General features: G+C 48.5%; 1 protein-coding gene across 1 annotated transcript in view; it reads right to left on the reverse strand.

Annotated features, from left to right (window-relative positions):
* Positions 1-491, reverse strand: part of NAT8L (N-acetyltransferase 8 like) — a 51,804-nt gene extending 51,313 nt beyond the window's left edge. Inside the window, exon 1 of the mRNA XM_044681774.1 lies at positions 128-491. Coding sequence (XP_044537709.1) covers positions 128-488 — 361 coding nt within the window. The 5' untranslated portion in view covers positions 489-491. The remainder of the gene's footprint in view (positions 1-127) is intronic.
* Positions 492-8,995: the final 8,504 nt, after the last annotated feature.

Below are 8,995 nucleotides of genomic sequence, written 5' to 3' on the forward strand. Positions count from 1 at the left end.
GGAGACGAGAGGATGGGAAGGAGGAAGGGTAGATCCTTTGACTGAGGCCACGAACGGCCGCGGGAGCCCGTGCTCGTGTCCTAGGACCCCACACCACGAAGGTGGCGCGAACAAATTGGCTACTTACACGCCAGGAGCACATACATCAGCTGCGTGAAGGGCTGCTGCTTCAGGCCCCGAAACGCGGTGTTGGGGATTCTCTCCATGATGCCGTCATAGAAGATGCGGCGCACCGTGTCTTGCTCTGCAGGGTGGAACTCGCGGATGCAAACGTGCTCCTTTTTACCATCTTCACCAGCCACCTCAGCGGCCGCTGCGCTGGGGGGCGGCATCGGCGGCGCCGGGGAGGGCGCCGAGCCGCCGGAGAGCGAGGGCCACATCTGGGAGGAGGACACGATCACGGTGTCTTTCTTGGAGCCGGGGATGGTGTCATGATCTTCTGCCACGATTTTCGTCTCGCAAACCATTTTGGGAGACAGACAATGCATGCAAACTGGCCGGGAAAAAGACTAGGTGTGCAAAAAATAATAAATAAATATTCACTTAAATAATGAAATATCTTTTAAAAAGAATGCCGTGAGTGGGCGCTTCTTTCCCCCCTCCCCCCAAGCCTGCGGTCTGTCGTTTATGAGCCCGAAACGGATGGAACCAGCTGGAAAGATAGAAAGGAACAGCGGTGCATTTTGGAGAAGTATTTATAATGCGGCAGAGCCGGTGCAATCTCGGATCCCGGGGTCCCGCAGGGTCCTAGCGTCCACTGCATTGGCTGAGAAGGGTCACCATGTGATCTCGAGGGGTGGGGAAGAGAAACACCTCCCCCGCTTTGGCGTTTGATTGCAAATTACTACAGCAGTGCCTTTCTCCGGTTTTGCGTGTGTCATTCTCCCTCCCCCTCCACCCCCTCCTCCGTCCTCCTGCCTTCCCTTCCCTTCCCTTCTTGGTTCAGGGCCTGCAGAGGGGCGCTAGAACACTCGCTAAGCTGTCGAGGGTGGTCCCGGCTTACTTGGGGCGGAGGCAGAGGGCGAAAAAAGAGGAGTTTGATGGCTTGCTGTGTGCGTCTTGGGTAAGGTGGCTGCAGCCGCGACAACCCTGAGCGAGCGCTGGACGCGTTGCGCTTGGCGCAACTTAAATAAAGCGGCATTCCCCAACCTGCCAAAATCACCGTCTCCCCCCATCCCCAGCTTTGGGGTGCAGCGCTTCCCTGGCAGAAAAGTTGATTGGCCTCAAGGTCGTGTCCCGTTATCTCTATCGCCTAGCCGGGGAAGCCCCCTTTAATGAAGTGGCTGGGGGGTCGGGCGGATCATTCAATGCACTGGGGCGTTCGCACCCTATTTCTGGATATTCGTTTTAAGGAAGGCCTCTAGAGAACTTGGAATTCACTGGGCTGGGGGAGGGGACAGGTAGAGAAGGCTGCAGCAACTGAGTCTGTATTTGAGAATCTTTTCTGGACTCTCCCTCTTGCCTTTGTCAAGCCGAGAGCCTCCCATGTACCGGGGCGGCGATCCACCGCGGTGGGGGTAGGACCTCTTGGGGGCTTAGTCCTCGGGCAGCTCTAGGACCGCTGAGGAAGGCCAGACTTAAGCTCAGCCCAACCACAAATATACACCTCGACTACAGAGGGTGAACAATAGCGAATGGAACCCCCAACCTCTCCCCAACCCCAGATCGGTTCTTATGGCAAATGCGTCGCGGGCAAAAAGAACCTTATTAAGGGTTCCAGGTGATGGAGTCCCAACCGAGGAAGGGAAGGGAGCGCTCTGATTTGTAAATCAGAACTCGATTCTTCCCGAGGAGTGTTCTCCCGTGGGAAAGGCTCGGAAAGTCCGCTCGGACTGGGACAGGTGGGGAATAGCGGGTCGTGTGGCTCCTGAGTTCGCTCAGCAGTGGCCAGACCTTCTGGGCTGAGCATCCTCAACCAGGGAGGTCGGTAGGCAGCGCCGGATAAACGAATAAATTAAATACACGCAACTGGGGCTCTCCTAGGACGCGTGTGGGAAGAAGGGCTTCCAGGGGTCTTCAGGCAAACCCACCCTCTTGATTTCAGACTCCTGCTGCTCCGACAGGACCGTGAAACCTCATTTCTCCCAGGGATGAAGGGAGACTTGGCCAACACCTACCCATCCCTTCTTTTATTTTAACCACTCAAGTCCGAAACGCAGGGAGGAGGACTGAGGGAGATGACTCCCGGGACAGCAGACAGGGAGGGCACCCCAGGCCCTACTGCAACCTGTCAGTCGAATGAGAGCGCACAGACCGGAACATCAGGTCCACTGCACAATCCCTGGGCCGCCCTAAGAGCCACGGGCTGAATCCAAGTTCACCCTGTGCCCTGGGCTTGGGGCAGTCCAGGTACAATGTCCGGTCCAGTCTCCTCCTTCCTTCGTGCCATGCGCCTCCACTCGCCTCTTAGAGAGCCAACTCAACCTTCTCCCGGTTTGAACCGGCCAACCTCTCCAGCTCCCCCTCTTCTTTCTCCTCCTTCTTCTTCTCCCACCGCCCCCCACAGCAGCCGAGCCCCAGGCCCCGCCTCCGCCCACTGCCTCCCGCCCCCGCGCCCCTCCCCAGCTCTCCAGGAACGCATGCGCCTTGCTGCTTCGGTGCAGGTACCCGATGAGGTGGCCCATTCTCCCGGCTGGGGCATTGCCGCTGGAGCTAGAGGAGGAGGAGGAGAGAGGGAGGGTGCCTGCCTGGAGAGAGACGAGAGGGCGGTTTCCTCCCCCTTCTCCCAGTCCCAGTCTCTAAGCTGAAGCAGCAGCTCCTGCCCTCCGTCCAGCTCAACCCGCCCCGCCCCCGGCGCTGCCTAGGAGTCGGGGCGGGAGGCAGGGAGGAGAGATGTGGGGCCCGGCACACAGCGCCTGCGCCATCCCTGCTCCGACTCTGGGAGGAGAGGGGCGTCCATCCCTAGCTGAGGGTTAGGACCCGCTCCGCGGAATTGGAATCCTACGGGGCCAGAGTCCCCGGGTCGTGCTCAGGGAAAGACCCGGAGACTCCAGTCTGCCAGGGATAGCCCCCTACCCTCCTCCACCCGGAGGGTGGCCCATGAGCTAGAAGGAGGTCGTATAAAAGGAGGAAACTGGGACCCAGAGCCTTGGGTTCAAAGGCCTTGCCCAAGGTCACACTGGAAGGAAGAAATAGAAGCACAATTGAATCCCCCGTTCTCTAACTCCAAAACCAGTTTTCCCACTGTATCAGAGACGTGTGATTTAGTTATTTTGGTTTGTTTGAGGGAGGGTGTGGAGGAGGGTGACTAAAATGGGTGACCCTTTTGTTTCTTTTTTCTCTCTGATTTTGGGATTTGGGGGAAACCACAGAAAGTTGGGGTGATTTTCTGGAGTGAGGTTTACATTTCCCCCTCATACCTCTTAATAAAGCCCAGGGGGTTCCTGGGACAGAAATAAGGGCCACCTTGTGTTTGAGATTTCAAGGCTGAGAACTATGTTCTCTGGCCTGGTTCTGCCATTGAGAGAGCAATGCAAGGAAAATTAGGCTAGTTGTTTTAGATGTGCCCAGGCCTTGTCCTGGGTCCCTGCTGCACCTGGGACTGATGGTTTCCTCTGGATTATCTTCTTACCAAGACCTAAAGTCTTCTTTACCCCACTAATGAAGCGTTGTCCTGATGATAACCCCTTGGCACATTTTAATTCCTTTCCTAGTCCAAAATACCTTTGCCTTGAGGATATCATGCCAGTGGTTGGGTTTACAAGTTCTACCAAGGCATGGGCAAGGCAAGGGGGCGCAGAAGCAAGAGACCTGAAGAGGGACACTGGCAAAGAGAAGACAGATTCACTCAATTCCTTGAGGGAGGCCTTCATGGATCCCAGTGATAGCTGTGAAGACGCAAGGAGTTCATGGACTAATCCTCCTAGTTGAAACACAGTAGTTCTTGGACCAAATGGAGACCAAAGTTGGGGGGAAGGAAGGAAGGATAAACTGAGTGCTTATGTGCACGAGCAAATTGGGATATTTTCTTTCACTGGTACTAGGGTTACTATAGTTTAGGGATTGGGAGCTAGAGGCAGCATGAAGGCAGCTGGGATTATCTGTCCTTTTGAGGAAGTACTTTCCTCTTGGAAGTAGGGGATCCAGGCTGGTATTTGAAGTCTAGAGGTCATATAAGGCTCTGGGAGGCTCACAAGAGACAAAATTAGAGCTCTTCCATGTTATGGTACCCTGAGTGCCTTCATAGAAGCTTAGAAACTTTTTCCTTTTTGGTAGGGATATATGAGATAGGGGCTAGACCTGTGGTTTCATTAGTATAAAGAACTCCCAGATGAAGAAACTCTCTCTACAAATGCAAATCGGCAACCTTTCTTCAATTAAAGTTGTAAGAGTCACCTAGAATGCTGAGAGACTTGCCCTAAGTCACATGGGATGCGTACTGGCTCAGAGGCCAGCTTTCTACCATACTGTAGGCTGCAAACATGCAGCCTTGCCCTGGCAACAATATTCCTTAGTGCAGGTGAACCATCAGATTAAAATGCAACTGGAAAATATTTAACAAAATAAATTAAAATACAATGAGATATAGATAATGTTGATATGTGTTATATTCATAATCTGGGAAATGATGGATGCCACCTTGAATGACAGGGAAGGCAGTTGGAAGACACGGAATGTTCCCAGGTGCCGTGAGCCAGGGGCAAACGTCAGTTGCCCTGACAGTATAAATATCCCTGACAGGCACTTGGAGGGGTCTCTCTAGGTCTCTTTGGGCTCTGGAGGTCTATGGACAGGAGTCTCTGGACTGGGAAATCTTTGAGTGCGTGGTGAAGGGAGGCAGGGAGGTCTATGAAGAAGAGGGTAGGAAGAATATGAAGCTATTTCCTGAAAGAATGTGAGAGCTAGTGCATCACCAACGCTGATAGTGAGAAAGCTGAGAGAATATCACCAACACAGCTGCATCAATAGCATTCCCTATTCTCTGGCTTGGCTGGGCCAAAGGTAGCGGAGAAATAAAGCTCCAGCTTCTACTAGATCAATAGCCTCCAGTCCTGATTGTCAACTAGGCATAGATAATTGATTGACAGGGTCTCCAATCCCCAATCCTTGTCCTGTTTATCCTTTCCCTGATTTTAGATAAAGAGAGTTTAACAAGTACCTTCCTGAGTGGTCTTTATATCACAACCCTTGGGGAGGGAGTCAACACATTCAGATATCAAACGTGATCCAAGGCAAATCAAAAGCCCTATATTAATTTATTCAACCCCAGGTTGGACCTGGAAAGGTTACCCATCCATCTAACCTCTCAGGGTCCTCCCTGAGCAACTCTTAGAGAAAAGGGAAAATTATAACATCTATCAAGGGTGATCGGAGTTGGTGTTCCTCCATCATCTGCAGCTAGAGAATACAGATAGATACAGTCACATCACTGCATATCTATACCTCCTTAGGACCCCCTTTTTGTTTATAACATATGTTACTTCCTAAATCAACACACTATCTACAGGAATCCTTATGAACACACCTGCTTCTATTTGGATTTGGCATGACCAGGGACCATCAGCCAAATTCTGATGTTCTTTTAGGGGAAACTTGGGTGATGGCACAACCAAACACTGAGTTGTGTGAGAAGTTCCCAATATTAATCCTAGACCGTGAAAATTTAGAATTTAAAGTATGGGCCACAGATTAAGTAGTGAATGAAGAACCAGGGATTTGGAGTGAGAACTCAAATCCCAACTCTGTTAACTATCTGTATGATCCTGGGCAAGTCATTCTCCCCTAATCTGGGCTGTAAATTTCCCTTTCTCCAAACTGGATTTGAATTAGTGCTTGGTGCCAACTCTTATAGTCTGTCTTCTATAGTTTTAGATCCCTTCCTTCCTATTTGTGACATCCTGTAGCCTTGGGTTCCTTTCATATCTGATATCCTATTCAACTCAAGAAGCATTTCTTGAGCCTCAGAAATTTAACTCATCCCAAGACAGATAAAAAATCAGTGTCACCATCTAGGGAAGAGCCAGCCCTGAGTAATCCTGCCTCCATTCTATAGCTTTTCTTTTCAAGGAACAAGGGGAGACATCTGCATTGCCCATCTTGGATATTTGTACAGGTTTTTCTCCACAACAACCTTGGTGGAGCAAATTCAACATATTAGCCCTTACCCAAAAACCAAAAAGATGATGTATGGAGAAAAGTTAAGCCCCTGCCCCTGGGTTACACAGCCTGGACTGCCCCTACACACACACACACACACACACACACACACACACACACACACACACACACACACACAGACTTTCTCAGTTTGGTTCTTAAAGCCCACTTCCCACTACTCCTGAGGAAGCTGGCATCTCTTGACCATTTGTGTACCTGCAGCATGACAAGGATTTTTTTTCAGGAGATCCTGGGGCCAGGCACAAAAATAAAGAAGCCTTTCCCTTTAAAGCCCTGCTCCTTGGCCAACAGAGGGAAAGAACGGCTCTCTGGCTGCATCTAGGAGAGCTGAGAGCAACTGTCTGGAGAGGTCATTGGCTACTACAGCATCTGCATTGGGAATAAAGACAGAGCCTGCCCCGTGGCATAGCATGACATTGCACAGTGAGCTTGGAAATCTCTGATCCTTCATTAATCAGGGAAGCCCAACATCAAAACATGAACTAATGGATCAGAGGGAGAACTGTTTAGGATAGAAGCAGGGGATGGAGAAAGGCCTTGGGTGAGAGATCCAATTAAATCCTGTCACAAAATAATGACAGTAGTCCTAGGAGCTTAAATGTGGGGCTAGAAGGTCAGCTCCTCTCAGCTCCTCATTTTAAACATGAAGAAATGGAGGCCTTCAGAGGTTGTGACTTACCCAGGGTCACAAGCTATTAAGCATAGGAAGTGAGACCTCTTTGTACTGATGGGAAATAATAGAACAAAACATGGAGGTTGAGGAGCTGCTTCTGTCTTCTGGATGAAACTGAGAATATACAAGAGAGAATAGGGTGAGGCAAAAGTGAAAAGATGAATTGGAGCCTGATTAGAATAGGCATTGAGTGTCAGGATCAGTAGCCTTCATTCAATTCACTGAATTTGTGAGTTCACAAATAAGACTTGAAGAGTTTCTGTGATTGGCACTGGAGAACACTTTGTTTGACCTCAAGGAGCATACATTCTACTGAAGATTTTTGAATAGGGAGAATGACATATGCTGTCTCTGCCCCACCCCCCAACAAGTCTCTTGGGGGCAGAAATCTTATTTCAAAAAATTTGACATTTGTTAAGCCTCACAGTCTGTCCCCACCCCCACTCCCATTCCTTTGCAAGAAGCACCTGAAAAGTTCTTTTGCTACCTCTGATTCCTTTTTTATAAACCATCATTACTTTCCATCTTAAAATCAATACTAAGTATTAGTTCCAAGGCAAAAGAGAGGTAAGGGTTACACAAATAAAATTAAGTGACTTACCCAGGGTCACACAGCTAGAAAGTATCTGAGGTCAAATTTGAACCCAGGACCTCACATTTCTAGACCTGTCCATTAAGCCACCCAGCTACTTCTTTTTGCTACCTTTTACAAATGGTAACAACAACAACTTTACCATTTCTATTCTATCCTATGATTTACAAAGTCTTTTCCTTGAAACAGCCCTGAAAGCGAGGCAATATAAGTATTATCAAACCCCATTTTGTCAGTGGGGAAACTGAAACCCAGAAGTGACTTGGCAGATTTAAGGCTATTCTGCCAGGAAGTGTGGAAGTGAGTCCTCAAATCTAGGTCTCCTGAAATTAAATCTTTCTCCTATGTCATGGAACATCTAAACTCCATTATTGACAGTGTCTCAAAAATGGAAGCCCAGTACATCAAATACATTGAACAGACTAGCAAGTGGGAAGTAAAAGGAGCAGCCAGGTGGTACGGTGGACAGAGCACTGGGCCTGGAGTCCAGTAGTTCTGAGTTCAAATCCAGCCTTGGGCTCTAATACTAGCTCTGTGACCCAAGACAAGTCAGAATATCAATTTTTACATTTTCAAAGAGAAAATAAATGATTCATAAGGTCTGTGACAACACAAAGAATCTTGAAGAACTCAGCCTTGGTTGGCCAAAGGGAGGTGAACTTTTAGAAGCTTCCATTGAGAAGGCTTACTCCTAGACTTTAAAGTTTAAAAGGGGTCTTATAGGGAGCAGTTGGGTAGTTCAGTGGATTGAGAGCCAGACCTAGAGATGAGAGGTCCTGGGTTCAAATCTGGCCTCAGACACTTCCTAGTTGTGTGACCCTGGGCAAGTCACTTGACCCTCATTGCCTACTCTTGCCACTCTTCTGTCTTGGAGCCAATATACTTTATTGACTCCAACATGGAAGGTAAGGGTTTAAACACACACAAAAAAACAGATAGATAGATAGATAGATAGACAGATAGATAGATAGATAGATAGATAGATAGATAGATAGATAGATAGATAGATAGATAGATAGATAGATAGATAGATAACTTAAGGCAGGAGGAGCATAGGCCAGCAGAGTTGACTTGAAGGATCTGGGTTCCAATCCACTCTCTTCTGTTTCACAATATTGATGTATTGATAGTCTTCTGGATGGAACTGAGAATATACAAGAGAGAATAGAGTGAGACAAAATTGAAAAGATGAGTTGGAGCCTGATTAGAGTAGGCATTGAATGTCAAGATCAGTAGCTTTTATTTTATTCACTAAATTTATGAGTTCACACTTAAGACTTGAAGAGATTCTATGGTTGGCACTGGAGAATACCTTGTTTGCCCTCAAGGAGCTTACATTGACAAGTCACTTAACCTTCTCAGTCCCAAGTTCCTTATTTATAAAATGAAGGCGTTGGACCAGATGACTTCTGAGGCTCTTTCCAGCTTTTAGTCTTGGGTAAGTCATATGTTGGTCTTTTTCCAGACCAAGTTATGTGTCATGAATCCCTTGGGCAGCCTAGTAAAGCCTATGGACATCTTCAAGGAATCAAATAAAGATGTGATTTTCCCCCTATGCACCTTCACAGATGCCCTTAAAATTGATGGAATCCATGGATCCCAGGTTAAGAACC

This window comes from Gracilinanus agilis, chromosome 6, assembly GCF_016433145.1.
Source record: "Gracilinanus agilis isolate LMUSP501 chromosome 6, AgileGrace, whole genome shotgun sequence".
NCBI lineage: Eukaryota > Metazoa > Chordata > Mammalia > Didelphimorphia > Didelphidae > Gracilinanus > Gracilinanus agilis.